This window comes from Osmerus mordax, chromosome 6 (assembly GCF_038355195.1).
Source record: "Osmerus mordax isolate fOsmMor3 chromosome 6, fOsmMor3.pri, whole genome shotgun sequence".
Classification (NCBI taxonomy): domain Eukaryota; kingdom Metazoa; phylum Chordata; class Actinopteri; order Osmeriformes; family Osmeridae; genus Osmerus; species Osmerus mordax.
Window position 1 is genome coordinate 13,329,980 of NC_090055.1, and position 21,898 is coordinate 13,351,877.

At 43.5% G+C, this 21,898-nt stretch overlaps 1 protein-coding gene across 1 annotated transcript in view; it reads left to right on the forward strand.

The window, feature by feature from the left end:
- The first annotated feature begins 6,235 nt into the window (after positions 1-6,235).
- rspo3 (R-spondin 3) overlaps positions 6,236-21,898 on the forward strand; it is a 42,984-nt gene continuing 27,321 nt past the window's right edge. The window contains exon 1 of the mRNA XM_067238304.1: positions 6,236-6,288. Within this exon, the coding sequence (XP_067094405.1) occupies positions 6,258-6,288 (31 nt within the window). The 5' untranslated portion in view covers positions 6,236-6,257. The remainder of the gene's footprint in view (positions 6,289-21,898) is intronic.

Below are 21,898 nucleotides of genomic sequence, written 5' to 3' on the forward strand. Positions count from 1 at the left end.
GTTTCAGGAGTTTGAGAACTTTTTACCATTGCATACAAAATCGGAAATGCAATACCATCAAGATCCACATGGGCCTTTGCTAAAGACCAAGCTATGAGTGGGGGCTTGGTCAGCCCACAATTGCCTGAAATGTTGTGTATGCGTCTCGTCAAGCTTGCGCGTGTGTCAAGGGAAAGGCTGAGTGTGTGAGAATGTGGAGCGCGCGCGCTGAGGAGCAGGGGAGACATTTCATTGGAAATTTCCTTAACAATTAGCCAAGCATGCATTTTTTTTATATTCACCAAAAATCAACTTTTCATTTTACAGTCAACTTTTTCTGAGATTTGTGTACTAAACATTCTCAAGAGTCTTCATGAACTTGTGATTGAATCAGAGTATCAGTTTTTGACTGGCGGATGTGTAAAGCATTATTTTAGCGTTAGAAATAAAAAAGATTTCCTTTATTTCAATCATTTTTTAAGATATTAATTTGCCTTCTCACATGGGAACATGATGTAGTGTCTTTCACGTGACACACCAAGTTTGGTGTTGATATTTCAAAGATTTGCTGAGATTTGATCCAACTTCCTGTTTGGTTGCTTTGTTGACATTATTTAAGCATTATTTTAGCGTTAGCGATAAATTCGATTTGCTTTTTATCAATCATTTTTTGAGATATGAAGTTGCCTTTGCACATGGTATCATGTTGTAGTGTCGTCCACCGATATACCAAGTTTAGTGTTGATATCTCAAAGATTTGCTGAGATTTGACCCAAGTTCCTGTTTGGTTACTTTTTTGCTGATTTTGATTGGCTGTGCCGGACAAACGGTTTATAAAATCAAAACGCCATGGGATAACTTTTGTGAGGCTTGGTCTGAAGATCATCTCTGGTCATGTTGAAGAAGATATGACAAAAATTGTAGGAGGAGTAGGCTTTCAAAGGTTTAGAAGGAACTGTCCTTAATGAGTGTGCCAAATTTAACAAAAAGTTATCCAAGGGTTCTAGGGGCTGCCATTGACTCCCATGGAACTAGAATAATAATAATAATAAAACTAACAATAACAATAGGTTTCCTCCTTACGGAGGAATCCTAACTAACAATAACAATAGGTTTCCTCCTTACGGAGGAATCCTAAATATAGCTGCAAGCAGTGGTGCGGGTTCCTCCGCAAAATGGCAAAATATTATACACATGTACACTGTAGAAGATCGAGACTTGGACAACAAGAGAGCAAAACTACTTCATGTTTGGCCAACAACAATAGGCTGAACGGGGATTTGAACAAGAGCATAAGGTTACTAGTCAGTCTCTCTAGCCTCTCTGCTACACACCAACTGCTGAGATTTTATGATTAGTAAGGGCTGAGTATTAACTTTTTATAGGATACTGAAACTCTTCTTGAGTTGATCTCTTTCCAGACACTCAGTCAATGCACAACTAACATTAGTCATGTGGGCAACTGGGCTAGGGCAGCGCTCATATTCAGCTTCATTGCGAGAACAGCCTGTGACAGTACAGCAGCCGACTCTCTGGTCCCATTAAACTACACAACATGCACAATCAGGGTGACCAACAAGAGTATATTAACTAACAAACAATAACATTACAAACATCTAACTGAACGAACACAACAACTGAAATCCCTCGCACGGCTGTTGTAACCAAACTATTTTCCACAAGTCTTTGCGTTTTTTGACATGCCGCACTGCATGCTGGGTACCTATGGGTGCTGACGCTGATTATTACTCATATTACTGATCATACTTTTTTATACAGTAACTGAACATGACAATATTCAACACTGAGAATAGCTCAATGGGCACGCATGGTGACCTGTAAAGTATAAGGTAGTTGGTTGGAATCCAGCCATTATCTTTTGGCCTGTCATAATTTAGATTATCTGTTTAGTTAAACAGGATGACATCATTCTGCAGTGTACATGTTTATAATATTTTGCCATTTTGCGGAGGAACCCGCATCGCTGCTTGCAGCTATATTTATTATTATTATTAATCTATTCTCAGTGTTGAATATTGTCATGTTCAGTTACTGTATAAAAAAGTAAGCTGTTTCTCCTGTGGTAAGCGTTGTTAGATTCAGCCTAAGTTGAAACTGCTTGTACATTTCCTATAAAAACGGGACAACGGGATGACTGGGTTGCTGCTGTAAAGAATAACTTTCTCATCGTTTTTTTAAACAGGTTGTTTGGAGGGCCATAACTTGTCATGGAAGGGAATTTTAAATCATGCCTAGCATCAGTGGGAATGTGTCCTTGCTTAGGTTACTGAAATGAATTTGTGCAACAGGCAAGGGATCCACCTGAACAATCAATTTACTTCATTAGAGATAACCATTAGAGTTATCTCTACCATGCGTAGACTACAAGTAGCTAGCTACTGTGGTCAGTGGCGGCCGGGACTTTGCAGAGGCCCCCCCGCAAAGTTGGAGCTCGAAGCCCCTCCCCTAAATCCACTCAAAATGTATCTCCATCCTATCTTATACATTGCTGTCTACCTTTAAATATAGCCTATATTCACCAATGTGAGAGAAATAAAAAAGTTAAAAAATAACAAAAGCACAATAGCAGACTATTTGTGTGGCATTCTGCGGAAACCGCCGGATGTCGCGGCCGCGCGGTCATTGCTGGCTATAAGCCATAAAAGATCGAAAATTGTTTTCTGTCAAAATTTAGATTTTTGATGTTTTCTATAGTTAACACCCTAAACTTCATTGTAATGTACAAAAAGTATAGCTTCTGAAAAACTGTTAATTTCAACGTTTTTTGGACATGTCAGCTAGCAAGATTTCCAAGCCATTTCAAATCAAATGCTCAGTTTGCTTGCTCTTTTGAGTGCTGCAGCAGCCCCAAACAACTGATCAATGAAGTCAGGCTGTTAAACTTAACAATAACTTGCTGAAAAGTTATTAATGTAGCCTATACTTAAACTGACATTTACATTCACAACGTGATTACGAACAAAAGGATTTACTTTCCATATTCGCCACAGAATTAGAATGAAAGTGGAGTGGAATGCAATTTTCTCGGTTATCACTTTATTGACACAGGTCAACTTTAAAATTATGTAACTTCAGTTGTGATAAAGATATCTGAGTGATTTAAACATATTTGTATTCAGGATAGTTTGTAGTTTCCAAATATGTATAATACCCAGAAAGACCCAAATGTTCACGATGTGAAGAGTTTCCGCAGGCCGCCACACATTTGTCATTGTTCAAAACCAAAGACAGCACTAGCCTTCTGATAGTTCAGCACCAAGGATAGCATCGTCGAAATAACACACAATCAATGGAGGAAAGGAAAACATTTATTCTTGCCAATAAGTAGGCTAAGCAAGTATATTTATTGTTGGTTGCTGGTGAAGACGTGCTGCTGCTAGCTACCTGCGGCTGTGGTAGTGTTTCGTCTGGAGATGTTGATAATATTCCTCTCTGGCTGGTCTAAATAAGTGTGTAATCTTCGGGTGTTTTGCTCGAGCTTATTCAGACAACAGTTTATTGCTGCGCTTTTGAGCACCGCGTGCATATTTTCTTTTACTCATGTCTCTACCGTCATCTAGCAGAACGTAGCCTAATGATTAGCATTTTTTAAATGTGCGCGTTCAATAGGCGTAATGGCCCAAAAGGCACGTAAGATACGCAAAAGCCATTGTTGCCAGATTCGGGGATTTTGAGACTATTTAGCCTATTTAGATCTGTTACGTTGCCTACATTACGGAATTCCTTTACCTGGCAGTTGAAACTTGGGGCTCTAAATGAGCGCCCTCAAAGTGTTTTCCTTAATATATATATTTTTATATAGGCCTAGTCTGTTTTTTGATATGCAGGGCGGGGCCCTTAGGGCGTGGGGGCCCCCCGCCTTGCGGGGGCTGGCAGCCGCCACTGACTGTGGTGAACCTGGCTTGTTTTGCAGTGGTTTACACAGTCTCGCTAAACAGATGATCAGAGTGTTGTGATGGGCTCAAATAAATACGCATTGCTATGTTTTTACACCCGGAGGATTGATCGGAAGACTAGAAACCTTTTTGACCGTTTTTTCATGCCTCTGACTGGTTTTGAACCTACAACCCTTTGTTTACCAGCACAACATCTCAGCCAATTGAGCCATTCCCAGACATGGATGGTACAAAACTGGATAATAAAAAAAGCTGTTTCTCCAATGGCGAGCATTGTCAGATTTGGTCGAAGTTCAAACAGCTGTAATTCAGTCAGATTTCGACATATCAAGGTGAAACCTTGCATGGTACTTCAGGGGCATCTCACCTTAAAGCCTATTAAGTTTGAACCATCCTTCAAAAATACATTTGATTTAGTGACACAAACATATTGAGGCAATGTGTACATTTACATAAATACACCCCTTTCAGCCGTTTTGTATTTGATTCAATTGTCTTAAACATTTTTAAATACGTCAATGATACATACAACAACACAAGCTCTTCTCCTGTCTGGCCCCCCAGTGGTGGAATCAACTCCCCACCTCCATCAGAGACACTGACTGTCTCTCCACCTTCAAGAAAAGGCTCAAGACGCATTTGTCCCGGGAGTACAACGGTACTTAGGAACGGTTCGCTTGACCCGATGTTAGTTTCCTCAAGGATCACAATGACTCTTGCTTAGAGACTTGTTGCTCTTGTGGTAACTGATTTAAATTTTTGTTCTCGCTGTGATATATTGTTTTATTACTGTTGCTTGCTTTTTTCCACAGGTACACTTGCACTTATAGCTGTTCATGTTGTTTAATTGTAACTTGTTTAACTACATGCTCTTATGGTTCTTCCCTTTGGCACTTACTTTGGTTGTTCACAATGTGTGCTTCATGTTTTGGCTACTCGCGATGTTTTTTGGCTATCTTGTTGTTATGATCAGTGACCTATGCACTTTGTAAAGCTCTCTCTTGGAAGTCGCTTTGGATAAAAGCGTCTGCTAAATGAATAAATGTAAAATGTAAATATCTGTACAAAATCTCAAGTCAATTAGAGCTTTGGTTCAAGAGAAGAGGAATTTTTAAGGTTTTCCAAAATTATCACTGTACAGGAAAATCCATCATGGCAGACCTTATGGGTCCTTGAGGCTTTTTTGTTCCTCATGAAAAATGAGGCATGCACACCAAGATTCAGGAGAATTGGAGCAATGGGGTGGGAATGCCATCACTTTGAAAATTTGACTTTTGGGCGTGGCCTGTGGCGCCCCCTATGATCTGCTGTGGCCCATATTTGGTGTGGGGGTACCCACTTGGATGTAGTATCAATGTGCCAAATTAGAAAATTTATAACCAGGGACTTTTTCCTCCTACCGGAGGAACCCTAATAAGAAGAAGAAAAGGTAGAAACACTTAAGGTGGCTTCGCCACTTGGCCACCAAAAACACCCTGAGTACAGTAAATCTGAGATAATTTGCGAACCATTACTTTTAGAAAAAACATGGATTTAGTTGCGGTTTGTTGCATTTGTTCATGTAATAGTTTATTAATCTTATTTGTCACATATAATCAAATCGAGATGGCACCGGAGCAAAGGGGCTTGAGGAAAGTGGCGACTCAGAGTCACTGGGAGGGAGTGGTAGGTCTATGTATAAACACGTGACGTGACCCTCATGCTGAAAACGTGACTTAATTGTCGCATAGGCTACATGACTTCACTTCCAAAGACGCAAGAAGAAATCAAATATATATTTTACTATTAATGACAAAATAGTAACGCACTGTGACTTGGACAAGTAACTTTAATCTGATTACTGGTTTGGAAATAGTAATGCGTTATTTTACTCGTTACTGAAAAAAGTGGTCAGATTGACTGAGTAAGAAGAGGGTTCAGATGGACTCAGTTATATGTAAATCAAGCCAGAAACTAGTATGTTCAATAAATATACAGCATGTTGTGATGTGTTGAATACATTAACACCTACAGAAGAATTATATGTTTTTATCCATGAGTACTTTCCAGTAAATTCTTAATTTTCCCTTACCTACATGTTGTGTACACACAACTCAAACTCAAGTGATGTCTAGTTCCATCTGCACCAAAAGGGTAGAGATGGTGTGTGTGAACGTGTATCTGTGTGTGCGTGCATGTGAGTGTGTGGAGAAGTGGGGGTGGGTTGTGCTAGTCAGCACTCTGGGGGGGATACAGTCACTAATTCCTGGCATGCCTTACTTTAGCATCACTCCTTCCTACTTCTAGCAGTAACAACTCTGACCTTAATTTAATGACCTGTTTGGTTTTCACCCCTCCAAGAGCGAGCCCTAATGGCTGAGGATGATGAATGCATGTAAAGGATACGCTGCAGGTAGGCTATGGTTACATGCTAAGCTGGGACGGGGGAGGTAGGGTCTAGATTTGTGTTTTAGGCGGAGACGCCAATGGGGGGTGTGGATGGGTGGCAGGATGTTTGTATGCCAATGAGGCGTGACCCTGGGAGAATGGGGCGGGGTAGAGATGGATATGGAGGGGATGGGCTGGGCTGGGTTGGGTTGGGGGTTGAGGGCGAATGGTGGGGGGGTTGATACTGACAGCATTTTTGGAGCAGGTGAGCGGAGAGCCAGCAAGGAGAAGGAGGCTCTCTGATTTCTTTCAATCCTCGCTTTCTGTCTTAATCTCTGTCTCAGCTCTCTAACTCTGCTTTTACAGTCACTCTCTCACAGACACACAATCTTGCAGCTTCTTCTTAACACTGTGGTGGGAGCAGTTTCTTCGAGACATAACTTTTATTGTGAAATGGTATGTGGTTACACTACGTAAACACTGTAAATGGGTGGGTGCTTGCATGTGTCCCAGTGCATATGAGTGAGTGTGCTGTTGCTCTGTGGGACTGTACAGTTTGTTTATTTGCTTTCTTAAGAGGTCATGAGTGCTGTGTATGTGTGTGTGTGCAAGCATGTGTGAGTGCCTGTGTGTGCATGCGCCGGGGGGTAGACACAGGGCTGGCATTGTCGCTGCTGGTGTGTAAACAACCACTGGCTCCCAACTGTGACACTCCCCACATGCTGGGGTGTTTACAGGCCCTGAGAGGGGAGCTTCCCATTGCAGCCCAGGGGGATTCCAACACTTACACACACACATACACTCAGTCAGTCTGACCCAGTAAACACAAACCATAATTCAAGCAAACAAAAAAAGGGCCACTGACAGAGTGCGTGTTCAGATGAAGTTGTCTCCGTATGAACACCTTGCTGTGCTTCTCCACGGGTGTCTCCAGGAGACACCTGTGAACTAGACCATTTGTTGACTCGTACTGACGTAAACAATGAGTGGTCGTGTTGTTACATAAGACACTCAGACAATCTGGGGGTTCCCCTGTTTGTGTCAGTCATACAGGCTTGGCAGTTCAGGAAAATAACTGGTGTGTGGGGGTAACAGTCTCCTCAAAAGAGCACTTAGGTACAGCCATATAAAATCCAGAACAGAAAAAGAGGGAAAAGGAATCTTGGGGAGGGAGAAAGGGGGAGTGAGTAGAGATAAGCAGGGGGTCTGCCTGCTTTCCTGTCTGTCGGTCTGTCCTTCTGTCTGATCGGCTGGTTGGCTGGGAGAGAGCAGGGAATCTGTGTGTCTGTTAACATGCGGGTTGGCTTCAGTTAGGGTTGTATTAGACTTGCATCTGAGATGAAACGCTACCAGCAGAACCCAGCATGTCAACCAGTATCTGGTCAGTTATGGTACATTAAGACATTCTTACACCTTACCACTCCACCATAAATCTATTTCCTTCATCTACCAGTCTAAAAAGCCTCAGACCACAGATATTCTACATTACTACGTTAGTGGAAACACTTCTAATGTCCAGATATAATCCAAAAGTGTCTGTGAAATCTTGTAGGGCTTTGCAGGGTTTTGCACTTGATAAAGGAAATGACTGAAAGATGACTGACAATAACTCCATTCTAATCACTAATATGCTTTATAACAGACATATAATTTTATTCAGAGTATCACCTTTACAACCTTTTGAGTGCTAAAATATTTGTTTGTATAGTATAAATATATGTTTTTTGGGGTTTGTACTTCTGGTGATTTTAATACAAAAGTTCTGGTTTTGGATGGATGGATGGACGGACAGACAGTTGGAGTTTCATGGTTTGTGCTTATGTTAAAGGTACAATAGGTCTGATTGTTTCAGTAAAAAAAATACATTCTTACATGGTGTGTAAGCTAATGAGGATCATATAATGTGAATTTCGATTTTTGGAGCCATCCAATCCTTTCCAGGTCGGATGAGCCTTCCTCCTTGGCTTATTTATGTGTCAAACTCAAGCTGGAGGATTGTGCGGAATTTCAGACAAGAATGTGGGGTGCTGTTTCTCATGTTTGCATTTATTTAAGAACTAGTTCACTGCCTGTGGTATATAATTCAGATTGTGACTTGTTGCATGTTCTTGTAGTTAAAATCACAGACAGAATGTGCTTTCTCTTGTACATTTCCCTATTTCTAATCAATTAGCTGAATAACCTTGTCAGTTAGCCAATACTGCAGTTAGCCAGCTATACAACCCCTTACATGGGAAGACAGCTAGCTAACGTTAGTTGCTGCAAGCCAGACCTTATAGCCAGGTAGGCTAAATAATGCTATGTGGTGATGGATATAATGCTAACCCACGTTTTTACCTCTCAATAGCCTTTGCAATGACAGGAAACAAATCCTTGACCCTTTCCCCATGGCGATGAGAGAAATAAACTGTTCAGTGATGAAGTGGAGTCTGTGCCAGTTTGTTTCTTGTTCTGTACTAGTGCACAGTGCCCAAGATGCAGTCGGTGATTAAGATGTCAGTGAAACACACAAATACAGATTCCTTGAACTATAGATAGTGCATAGTACCGGTGATAAAATTTGTGGCACACACACACAGATTCCTGGAATTATAGATAGGGCACAGTGCCTGCGATGATGTCGGTGACACACAGGTTTCTGGAATTATAGTGTCCCATGATGCAGCTGGTGATGACATTTCTTCTCAGTGGTTTTGGTACCTATATTTCTCAGATCACAATTGAAATTATCTGTCATGTCTGAAGCACATGTTCAACCTCCACATCTATCCATCCATCCATCATCTTCTGCTTGTCCGGGGGTCGGGTCGCGGGGGCAGCAACCTAAGCAAGGAGGCCCAGACTTTCCTCTCCCCGGCCACTTCCACCAGCTCTTCCTGGGGGACCCTGAGGCGTTCCCAGGCCAGCCGAGAGACATAGTCCCTCCAGCGTGTCCTGGGTCTTCCTCGGGGCCTCTTCCCAGTGGGACGTGCCCAGAACACCTCTCCAGGGAGGCGTCCAGGAGGCATCCTTATCAGATGCCCGAGCCACCTCAATTGGCCCCTCTCGACGCGGAGGAGCAGCGGTTCTACTCTGAGCCCCTCCCGGATGACCGAGCTTCTCACCCTATCTCTAAGGGAGAGCCCGGACACCCTGCGGAGAAAACTCATTTCGGCCGCTTGTATTCGCGATCTCGTTCTTTCGGTCACTACCCACAGTTCGTGACCATAGGTGAGGGTAGGAACGTAGATCGACTGGTAAATAGAGAGCTTCGCCTTTCGACTCAGCTCCTTCTTCACCACGACGGACCGATGCAGAGCCCGCATCACTGCGGACGCCGCACCGATCCGCCTGTCGATCTCGCGCTCCATTCTTCCCTCACTCGTGAACAAGACCCCGAGATACTTGAACTCCTCCGCTTGGGACAAGATCTCCTCCCCGACCCGGAGATTGCACTCCACCTTTTTCCGGTCGATAACCATGGCCTCAGATTTGGAGGTGCTGATTCCCATCCCAGCCGCTTCGCATTCGGTTGCGAACCGCTCCAGTGAGAGCTGGAGGTCACGGCCCGATGAAGCCAACAGGACCACATCATCCGCAAAAAGCAGCGACCCGATCCTGAGGTCACCAAACCGGACCCCCTCAACGCCCTGGCTGCGCCTAGAAATTCTGTCCATATAAGTTATGAATCAGTGACAAAGGGCAGCCCTGGCGGAGTCCAACCCTCACCGGGAACAGGTTCAACTTACTACCGGCAATGCGGACCAAACTCTGGCACCGGTCGTATAGGGACCGAACAGCCCCGATCAGGGAGTCCGGTACCCCGTACTCCTGGAGCACCCCCCACATGAGCCCCCGAGGGACACGGTCGAACGCCTTTTCCAAATCCACAAAACATGTGTAGACTGGTTGGGCGAACTCCCATGCACCCTCCAGAACCCTGCCGAGGGTATAAAGCTGGTCCACAGTTCCACGGCCAGGACGAAAACCACATTGCTCCTCCTGAATCCGAGGTTCGACAATCCGACGGACCCTCCTCTCCAGCACCCCTGAATAGACTTTCCCAGGGAGGCTGAGGAGTGTGATCCCCCTAAAGTTGGAGCACACCCTCCGGTCCCCCTTTTTAAAGAGGGGAACCACCACCCCGGTCTGCCAGTCCGGAGGCACTGTCCCCGATGTCCACGCGATGTTGCAGAGTCGTGTCAACCAAGACAGCCCTACAACATCCAGAGCCTTAAGGAACTCCAGACCTCATCCACCTCGGAGCTTTTCAACCACCTCGGCGACCTCAGCCCCAGAGATAGAAGGGGGCCTTTACGTCGGAACGCGTGTTGGTGGGATTAAGGAGGTCTTCAAAGTATTCCTTCCACCGATCCAGGACGTCCCCCATCGAGGTCAGCAGCGCACCATCCCCACCATATACAGCGTTGACAGTGCACTGCTTCCCCCTCCTGAGTCGCCGGATGGTGGTCCAGAATCTTTTCGAAGCCATTCGGAAGTCATTCTCCATGGCCTCGCCGAACTCCTCCCACGCCCGGGTTTTTGCCTCCGCGACCGCCAAAGCCGCATTCCGCTTGGCCTGCCGGTACACATCAGCTGCCTCTGGAGTCCTACCAGCCAAAAATGTCCGATAGGCCTCCTTCTTCAGCTTAACGGCTTCCCTTACCTCCGGCGTCCACCACCGGGTCCGAGGGTTGCCGCCGCGACATGCACCGACCGCCTTGCGTCCGAAGCTCCGGTCAGCCGCCTCAACAATGGAGGCCCGGAACATGGCCCATTCGGACTCAATGTCCCCGGCCTCCCCCGAGACATGATCGAAGCTCTGCCGGAGGTGGGAGTTGAAGCTCTGTCTGACAGGGGATTCTGCCAGCCGTTCCCAGCAGACCCTCACATTACATTTGGGCCTGCCAGGCCTGACCGGCGTCTTCCCCCACCATCGTAGCCAGTTGACAGCTCCGCCCCTCTCCTCACCCGAGTGTCCAAGACATTCGGCCTCAGATCCGACGACACGACTACAAAGTCTATCATCGAACTGAGACCTTGGGTGTCCTGGTGCCAAGTGCGCATATGGACACCCTTATGCTTGAACATGGTGTTCGTTATGGACAAGCCGTGTCTAGCACAGAAGTCCAACAACAAAACACCGATCGGGTTCAGATTGGGGGGGCCGTTCCTCCCAATCACGCCCCTCCAGTTCTCACTGTCATTGCCCACATGAGCATTGAAGTCCCCCAGGAGGACGAGGGAATCTCCGGGAGGAGTGCTTTCCAGCACCCCTCCCAGAGACTCCAAAAAGGGTGGGTACTCTGCACTGCCATTTGGTGCATAAGCACAAACAACAGTGAGGACCCGTCCCCCCACCCGAAGGCGGAGGGAGGCTACCCTCTCGTCCACCGGGGTGAACCCCAACGTACAGGCGCCAAACCGAGGGGAAACAAGTATTCCCACCCCAGCTCGACGCCTCTCACCGAGGGCAACTCCAGAGTGGAAGAAAGTCCAGTCTCGCACTGCACCCGACCCCCATGACCCCTCCTGCGGATGGTGAGCCCACTGGAAGGGGGTCCCACGTTGTCTCTTCGGGCTGTGCCCGACCGGGCCCCATGGGAAAAGGCCTGGCCACCAGGCGCTCGCCATCGAGCCCCACCCCCGGGCCTGGCTCCAGGGGGGGGTCCCCGGTGACCCCTTCCGGGCAGGGGCAACTGAGAACCATTGTTCGTTTTCTTCATGGTAGTTTTTTGAGCCACGCTTTGTCTGATCCTTTGCCTGGAACCTGTTTGTCTTGGGTGTCCCTACCAGGGGCATAAAGCCCCCGACAACATAGCTTCCAGGATCATTAGGACACACAAACCCCTCCACCGCGGTAAGGTGGTGACTCAAGGAGGGGACCTCCACATCTATTCTAGTCAAATTGCCAATGCTGTGGTAGCCTACATTCATGCAAATGATTATGTCGTTTTCATTTGTCTGCTGGTTCCTACGTTATAAATTGCTTATGTTGATCAAAATGTACTATATCTGTTCTCTGTTAAATTGTCTTACCACCATAAACATCTTAACATTTAAACCTGGCCATGTTGGTTGTAAAAGCGAATTTGCTTCTAAAATATAGCTGCTTGCAGCAATGAGGGGGCGAACCAGGTCTAATAACCCCTCAAACATTTAAGACATCCTCAGAACAGGGGGGTTCTGAGTACATGTAGCAGCAAGTTTGGTGTGAATCCATCATAGATTTGCTGAGATAGGACCCAACTTCCTGTTTGGTGGTTTTGCTGATGATTTTGACAGGTTGTACAGGAAATTTTTGAAAATCCCCCAAAACATGATAACTTTTAGTTTGGTCCCAAAAATCTTTTGGGGGGACATATTCAGAAGAGGGTTACAAGTCCAAGATTCAAGTTTGGTCTTGATTTCTCAAAGAGTCGCTGAGATATGACTGAACTTCTGTTCGGTTGCTGTGGTGTTGAATTTGATTTGCTGTACCGGACATTTTTGTGAGGGTTGCTTTGACTATATATAGCTAGACTACAGGTAGCAAGCTACTGTGGAGTACCTGGCTTTCTTTGCAGTGGCTTACAGTTTCACTAAACAGTGTATTGATGAGCTCAAATGGTTGTGGTTGGATTTGAATCTGACTTCGCACTTCACAGGACACCGTCTTATCCTAGAGAACTATTCAATACTGGGTACTATTGCGTTCAGTCTAGTGATGGGCATTCCGGCTCTTTTTCGTGAGCCGGCTCGTTTGACTCAGCTCACTGAAAAGAGCCGGCTCTTTTGGCTCCAAAATGGATCTTTAAAAAATAAATGTTTTATCTATGACTTTGACTAGGTGTGAAAACAATTCTCTACCTTAACCACAATGTCTTTAAAAATGCATTGATTTGTTATGGCTCTCCTCCGAGTCTCGTCTGACTGTGTGTGTGAGTTGGCTCGGCCCTCCCTCATGCAGTATAATTGGTTGACACGTGTATGATTGACAGGAACAGAATGTGAGGCTGATCAGACAGTCGAATGTGTGTGTGCCTTCAGGCCTATAGCCTATAATTATTAGGGTTCCTCCGGTAAGAGGAAACCTATTGTTTTTGTTAGTTTTATTATTATTATTATTATTAGGGTTCCTCCGGTAGGAGGGAACATATTGTTTTTGTTAGTATTCTTATTCTTATTATTTTTCTTCTCCTTGCGCCCCAATATCTCAAAAAGTCCCTGGTCATAAATGTTCTAATTTGGCACATTGATACTACATCCAAGTGGGTACCCCCACACCAAATATGGGACACATTCGGTAGGGGGCGCCACAGGCCACGCCTTAAACTCTGATTTTCAAAGTGATGGCATTTCCACCCCATTGCTCCAATTATTCTGAAACTTGATGTCCATGACTAATTTTTCACAAGGAACAAAAAAAGCCTCAGGGACCCATAAGGTCAGCTCTTCCCTTGAACCAAAGGTATAATTGACTTGAAATTTCGTAGAGATATGTAGAATGGATGTATTTAAAAAAGCTACTTGGGAAAATGTAATCAAATACAATATGGCTGAAAGGGGTGTATTTATGTAACTTACATTTAGCAGATGCGCTTATCCAGAGCGACTTACAGTAAGTACAGGGACATTCTCCACGAGGGAAGTAGGGTGAAGTGCCTTGCCCAAAGACATTTGGCACAGCCAAGAATCGTACCAACAACCTTCTGATTAGTAGCCCGACTCCCTAACCACTCAGCCATCTGACCCCCGTAACAGTCCATATTGCCTCAATATGTTTGTGTCACTAAATCAAATTTCATTTTGAAAGATGGTTTTTCAAACCTAATAGGCTTTAAGATGACACCCCCCTGAAGTACCCTGCAAAGTTTCACCTTGATATGTGAACATATGACTGAATTACAGCTGTGTGAGCTTTGACCAAATCTGACAATGCTTGCCTTAGGAGACATGTCTTATATTATTATCCAGTTACTGAACATATTAAAGTCCAGGTTTGTGAATGGCTTAATAGGCTGAGATGTTGTGCTGGTGAGTGAAGGGTTGTAGGTTCAAAACTTGTCAGAGGCATTTTTTTTCTTTCGTTTTTTTTCTTCTGACAGAACGGTTTCTAGTTTTCCGATCAATCCTCCGGTTGTAAAACATAGCAATGCGTGTGTATTTGAGCCCATCACAACACTCTGATCATCTTTTTAGCGAGACTGTGTAAACCACTGCAAAACAAGCCAGCTTCACCACAGTAGCTTGCTACTTGTAGTCTACGCATGGTAGTGTCAGATTCACAATCGAGTTATCTTTAATGAAGTATATTGATTGTTAGGGTGGATCCCTTGCCTGTTGTGCAAATTCATTTCAGTAACCTAAACCAGGACAAATCGCCACTTATGCTAGGCATGATTGGAAATTCCCTTCCATGACAAGTTATGGCACCCCAAACAACCTTTTTAAAGCACTACGAGTAAGCTATTCTTTACAGCAGCAACCCAGTCTTCCCATTGTCCCGTTTTTATGTCCCAAATAGGACAAAATTATAGCAGTTTGAACTTTAACCAAATCTGACAATGCTTGCCATTGAAGCCATGTCTTATTTTCTGATACAAAAACTGAACAGCAACATATCTAAGTCTGTGAATGGCTTAGTAGGATGAGACACAATGTTGAAGTGTGAAGGGTGGTGGGTTCTAACCCAATCAGAGGTATGTATTTTTTTATTATGACCGAAATTTAAGTTTCAAGTCTTCTTGTTAATCCCAGTGTAACTATCTATTATGTAAATTTTACAACATTTTGAGGGAGGAATCCGCCATTGCTGCTTGCAGCTATATTTAGGGTTCCTCCGGTAGAAGGAAACCTATTGTTTTTGTAAGTATTCTTCTCATTATTTTTCCTCTTCTCCGCTAACAGGCTCAATAGCTCAGAAAGTCCTCAACCTGATTTTTTCAAATTTGGCCCAATGATATGTTAGAGAATCGGGCTAGTAATCAGAAGGTCGCTGGTTCGATTCCCGGCCGTGCAAAATGATGTTGTGTCCTTGGGCAAGGCACTTCACCCTACTTGCCTCTGGGGAATGTCCTTGTACTTACTGTAAGTCGCTCTGGATAAGAGTGTCTGCTAAATGACTAAATGTAAATTAAATGATACAACAGGTCACTCACTACTCCCAGATGGCTAGTGGCCCACGTACGCCCATACGTGACGCTATAAGCCATGCCCAAAGTCTACGTGATTTCCCCAGTGCCCCATTACTCCAAAATGCCTGAAATTTGGTAGACATGCCTTATTTCTCACAGGGAACAAAAAAGCCTCAAGGACTCATAAGGTCCGCCATGATGTACAGTGACAATTTGGGAAAACCTTAAAAATCGATCTCCTCTTAAACAAAAGGTCAAATTGACTTGAAATTTTGTACAGATGCGTACAATCGATGTCTTTCAAATCATTACTTGAGAGAAATGAATCAAATACAACATGGTTGAAAGGGGTGTATTTATGTAAATGTCCACATTGCCACAATATCTTTGTGTCAATAAATCAAATATAATTTTGACTGATGGTTTTTCAAACCTAATAGGGTTCAAGATGACATCACTCTGAAGTACCATAAACAATTTCACCTTGGTATGTCAAAATATGATTTAATTAGAGCTATTTCAACTTTGGCTGAATCTAACAATGCTTACCACAGGAGAAACAGCTTACTTGTGTATACAGTAACTGACCACAGCAACTCCCAACACTGAGCATAGCTCAATAGGCTAAGACAGTGCACTGCAATGAGCAAGGTCAAAAGTTCAAATCCAGGCAGTCTTTTGGCCTGTCATAATTTTGATTATTTGTTTAGTTAAACAGGTTGAAATCATTCTGAAATACCATGCGCAATTTCATGCAATTTCACCTTGAAATGTCAACCGTTTCTTAACCTTTGTCCCAAAGCTGACCAAAGCTAATACTCATATGACGCAATTGGAGCACAGCTAGATAATCAGCGTCAGCGCCCTTGGGTACACAGCATGCAGTGCGGCATGTCAAAAAACGCAAAGACGTGGAAAATAGTTGTGCAAGGAATTTCAGTTGTTGTGTTCGTTCAGTTAGATGTTTGTAATGTTATTGTTTGATAGTTAATATAATCTTGTTGGTCACCCTGATTGTGCATGTTGTGTAGTTTAATGGGACCAGAGAGTTGGCTGCTGAATTATCTAGCTGAACATGAGCTCTACCTAGCCCCGTTACACACATGACTATTGTGCATTGACTGAGATTTTGGAAAGAGATCAACTGAAGAAGAGTTTCAATATCCCATAAAAAGCTAATACTCTGCCTTTTCTATGCATAAAGTCTCAACAGTTAGTGTGTAGCAGAGACAATAGAGAGACTGACTTGTAACTTTATGCTCATGACTTCAAATCCCCATTCAGCCCATTTAGCCTGTGTTGGCCAAACATGAAGTCGTTTTGCTCTCTTGTTGTCCAACTCTCGATCTTCTACAGTGTACATGTTTATAATATTTTGCACTTTTGCGGAGGAACCCGCATCGCTGCTTGCAGCTATATATTTTTCTTTTCTTTGAATTAGTCAATTATTTTAAATACAATTAAAATAATTATATAACATAAATTTAATTTCTATAGACTATGATTTAAAAACTAGAGTCGGCTCTTCAGATATGCGAGCCATCTCCCTACGTTCACCTAAAATAGAGGCGGCTCATTCGCGAACGACCCATCACTAGTTCAGTCACTGTATAAGAAATAAGCCGCGTCCCCAGTGGCAAGCATTGTCAGATTTGGACCAAGTTCAAACAGCTGTAATTCAGTCATCTTTTGACATATAAAGGTGAAATGCAAGGTACTTCAAAGTGATGTCATCTTGAAGCCTGTTAGGTTTGAAAAACCATCAGTCAAAATACACCCTTTTCAGCCATTTTGTATTTCAATCCTGATTCCGTATATCCCTATAGAAAGACATGTATTCTACACATGTATACCAAATCTCAAGTCAATTTGACTTACGGTTCAAGAGATTTTTTTAGGTTTTCCCAAATATTCACTGTACAGCCAAATACATCATGGCGGACCTTATGGGTCCTTGAGGCTTTTTCATTCCCCATGAGAAATTAGGTACATTCCCATTAGTGGCCCATTCTTGGTGTGGAGGTACCCACTAGCCTGTAGTATACATATGCCAAATTTGACCCTCAACATTTTGGCGCAAGGAGAAGAGGATCTTTTTTAATATATAGCTGCAGGCAGCAAAGGTTGATTGCTCAACATTGCGAACCATTTAAAAATAATTTGCAGTCTGGATGTGGAGTGTAAGAGGCTATTCATAGTTTTCAGTCTTGTGACGTCCGCGGTGACCTGGAGGGCAGAAAGCTGCTGGCGATAACGGCTCACACCGTTGAGACGCAGCAAAAGCCGGCAAATTTACCTTCCCACGTTTCTTTGGATCACCTCTTTGGATCCATATTCCCCCCCGAGGACGCAATCCGCACGTATGATGTACCCCCTCAACCAGCACGTCCAATCAGGACGCGTGATTTCGCACCTGTACCATAAATGACCATTGCACTGCATTGTCACACGCTCACTCTAAATACAAAATCCCCAAATTCCGGGAGATTGTATAGCATTTGCGGACGTCCGGGAGCCGCTACTGAAATGCGGGAGACTCACGGAACTTCCAGGAGACTTGGGATGTCTCTAACTATTCAAACGAAAAGTCAACTTTTCCTTTAATTTTTTACTTATTACAATCTAAATTCCCAAAAAGTTGGGATGCTCTGAAAAACGTAAATAACAACAAAGGACCAAATGAATATGAAAAACCAATCAGTCTTAACACAAGCCTCACACATTGTCTTTGTTTTACATTCAGTTGAATATCGGTGTAAAGGGATTTCCAAATCATTTAATTCCAAATGCATTTTGAGTTTAGTTGTGTCTAACACAACAACCCAACTATTTAGCTAACTAGTTCACTTTAACTCACTACGACCACTGCAGTTGGTTGCCTCGATACACAACAAACTATGTCAAACCGTCCGATTACATAAAGATGTGTTTTATGGAAAAGAAATACCATAATTAATATACCTATATATTTTTGTGTTTAACTTTACTTGAGCTTGATGAAGTGTTAGCTGCAAATACGTGTATATTTGGATGGCTGGCATTGTTTGCCTAGCCTGGCTCTGCCCTCCTACGTACTTCTGCTCAATTTTCATTTTGCTTCTGTACTAGGTCTGGGATTTCGGTGTATTAGTCGGTTTTCAGAAGAAGAAAAAATGTGTAGGTCCAATCAGCGAACAGAGGGAGTGGCTGAGAACGATGACGTTGATGTCGTGCACTAGTTTGAGTTGTAGTTCAGTAATGGCGGCGGAGAAAGATGCGAGCGAAGCTATTCGGTCAGTTGTGGCAACGCTGCCGAATATCCATAAGTTACAGCCGGAGCAAGAACAATCCTTGCTGAGTTTTGTTGGTGGCCATGATGTTTTGGCCCTCCTCCCCACGGGGTTTGGGAAAAGTTTGATTTTCCAGCTACTGCAGCTAGCTCCGTTACAGTAGTGGTGAAGGAGTTGGCTAAGGCGAACGCTAGTGATTGATTATGGCAGATCAGAGTGGCTCTGGGCAGATCCAATAGTTTCAAACTTCAACAGCGTATCCGCCTTCAAGGAAGTTAACGCTTGTCAATGGAGCAGGCTATTGTTTGCCCTCCCCGGAGACAGGTAACGTTAGGTTTAATGGCACAAATCCACGATCTCCTCCTCCTTGGGTATTCTTTATCCGACGAAATTCTAAAGAAACACAGCCCAGGCTTGTCTCCTCTTCGATTACTGCATCTGATAGAACAACAACTAGCCGGCATTTTGGCACCACAAAAGCAACAGATTCAAAGAAAATGTATGACTTTATAATGGGTGGTGGGCAGAGGAAAGTCTTTTTTGCCCTCCAAGGGGACATGCCCCTTGGAACGTGACGTCACGTGAAAACTATGAATTGTGAGACTGACCGCCTGTGAGTGCTTTGGGATGGCGGAGGAGCTCACGGCAGCACCCGCTACTCGTTGAGGACAGTACTGCTAAACGATCCGTGCTTTCACGTCAGAGTCTCCAAAACACCAGCAAGTCTCCAACAACACCGGAAAAAGTCACTAGATTTGTCACTAGTCGCTTTTGACAATAAAAGTCGCTAGGAGGGTTGGAAAGTTGCCAGATATAGTGAGAAAGTCGCTAAGTTTGCAACACTTACGCTAACGCCTCAGTGAAATAGCAGACTAGCCTACTGTTTCCGAAAGTAGCCTAGATGTACTAGGTTAATAATATCAACATATATCATATTGTACATAACATTTCACTATTGTGTTTTTTATCACAATGTTAAATGAGTAAATAGTTATTACCCTGGCCTTTGCCTGTGGCATTTCTGCAGCTGTCTTGCCGTTTTAGGTAGTTAGCTATCTCACAAAAGTTAATGAGCTGCTAAACTAATGTTCTACTATTAGGGTGACTACCATCAAAGAAACCAAATGTGGGACAATTGCTAAGTTTGTGTGGGACTGTTACGTTCTGCTCTCCTCTATCCATGTTGATATATGTTTCCGTCATTCATGTAAAAAGATCACACAACGTGTAAATATACATTAACAGTTGTTAATTATCTTACTACACTTAGGGCCCTATTTTAACGATCTGAAAGGCAAGTATCAAAACGGAAAGCACAAGTAACTTTGTGGGCGGGACTCCGGCGCTGTTGCTATTATACCGGCGGGATAAATGACTTTGTGCCTGGTGCAAATCTAAAATGGGTTGGTCTGAAGTTGCTACATTACTTATGGGTGTGGTTTGGTAACATGCAATAAACCAATCAGAGCGTCATCCCACATTCCCTTTAAGAGCAGCGCTTGTTCCATGGCGGATTGCTATTATAACGGCGGATTTGCCAGGCGCACGCCAGGAGCGGGTTCACAGCCGAGGAGACCGGCGTTCTCATCAGGGCCGTAAAAGATAGAGAAGTGACATTGTATGGGAAAGGCAGAGCAGGCATTGCACTAAGTTGCACACTCATGCTGCTTATTCAAATTCTTAGTCTTATTTTTATATATATATATTCAATTTTTTAATTGTTATATTTTTTAATTGTTTAGTTCTAAATTGTTTTTTCTACTGGAATAAGGGCACTGCCTGTTTTTCATTCTTGAAAAACGTTCTAAATGAGAAGGCAACACTGTTGTCGGTCCTGACTTTATTATTTTCTTCTTCGGGTATTGATATTGATTTCCAGATTTGTTCAGTGTAATGGCAAATGTATGGTTACTGGCGGCTAATAAGCATACAACGCGACATAACAAACTAATATTATTAACCTCTCAGTAACCATATGAACACCACATTGTTTAAAATTTTAGCCACAACTAACATATGTGTGTTAGTTAGCTATGGTGTGGCACCCATTGCACCTGCAATATTTGTACAAAATAAGTATTTGAAAAACCCCACTATTTGCACAGTGTTATCCCACTGGTCACTATTGTTGCCATCCACATGTTTACTAATTCTATAACCACACTGAACAAAGTTGAGTAATTGCAAATACATGTATTACTACTAGACACCTTAAAGGTGATGTGTACCAAATATCTTTGTCATATCTTTATGTAAACATACTTTACTAACCTTTTGTTTGGTAGTGGAGTCAGGTGGCTGAGCGGTTAGGGAATCGGGCTAGTAATCTGAAGGTTGCCAGTTCGATTTTAAGCCGTGCCAAATGACGTTGTGTCCTTGGGAAAGGCACTTCACCCTACTTGCCTCGGGGGGAATGTCCCTGTACTTACTGTAAGTCGCTCTGGATAAGAGCGTCTGCTAAATGACTAAGTGTAAATGTAAAATGACTAAATGTAGCTGTGATACAGCCATCCTCATGTCAAGGTGCATCCAGGAAGTAAACAGCTATAGTTTTGTGAAAATGTACACTAAACAAATGAAACTGCACATATTTCATTGAGACCCTTTATTATTTCAGTATTTGTTGGAAATACATTGATAAATCATTCAGTACCCTTTTAAGTGCCTCATAACTGAAAACTTTTTTTAGGGTCACCATTGTGACCGATGGGATTAAATGGGTTAATATTAATGTGTTTGGACCTCGATCTATTCACTGGGTTTTACTCAGTGCAATAGCCCCCTGATTGTCACCATAGATCTTGGTACAAGTGTAGGCTCTGTTGTCCATACCATTTAGCAGTTGAGTTAGATACATGCTTTCTTGAGTAGTGTTTGCTAGACCAATATATTCAGCCTCACAGATAGATAGCGCCACTGTTGGCTGTTTCCTAGACTTCCTGGAAATTGCAGGGCCTTGTGGTGTCAGGCTGAAACAGTACCCTGTTGTGCTGCGTCTATCCTCTACAGAGGATGCCCAGTCAGAATCACTGAATTCTATTAGACTCAAAACCTCATCTGTTTTCCTAAAAATCAACTCGTAATCAACTGTGCCCTTAACATATCTCAGTACATGTTTAACAGCCACTAAGTCCTGTGTTTTAGGTTTTGCTAGGCTTTGTGACAGTTTACTCACTATCCAGCTGATATCTGGTCTAGTACAGGTCATTGCATAGATCAGGCTACCAACAATTTCACAGTAATCTTTTCAATCTCATTGTTGTTTTCTTCT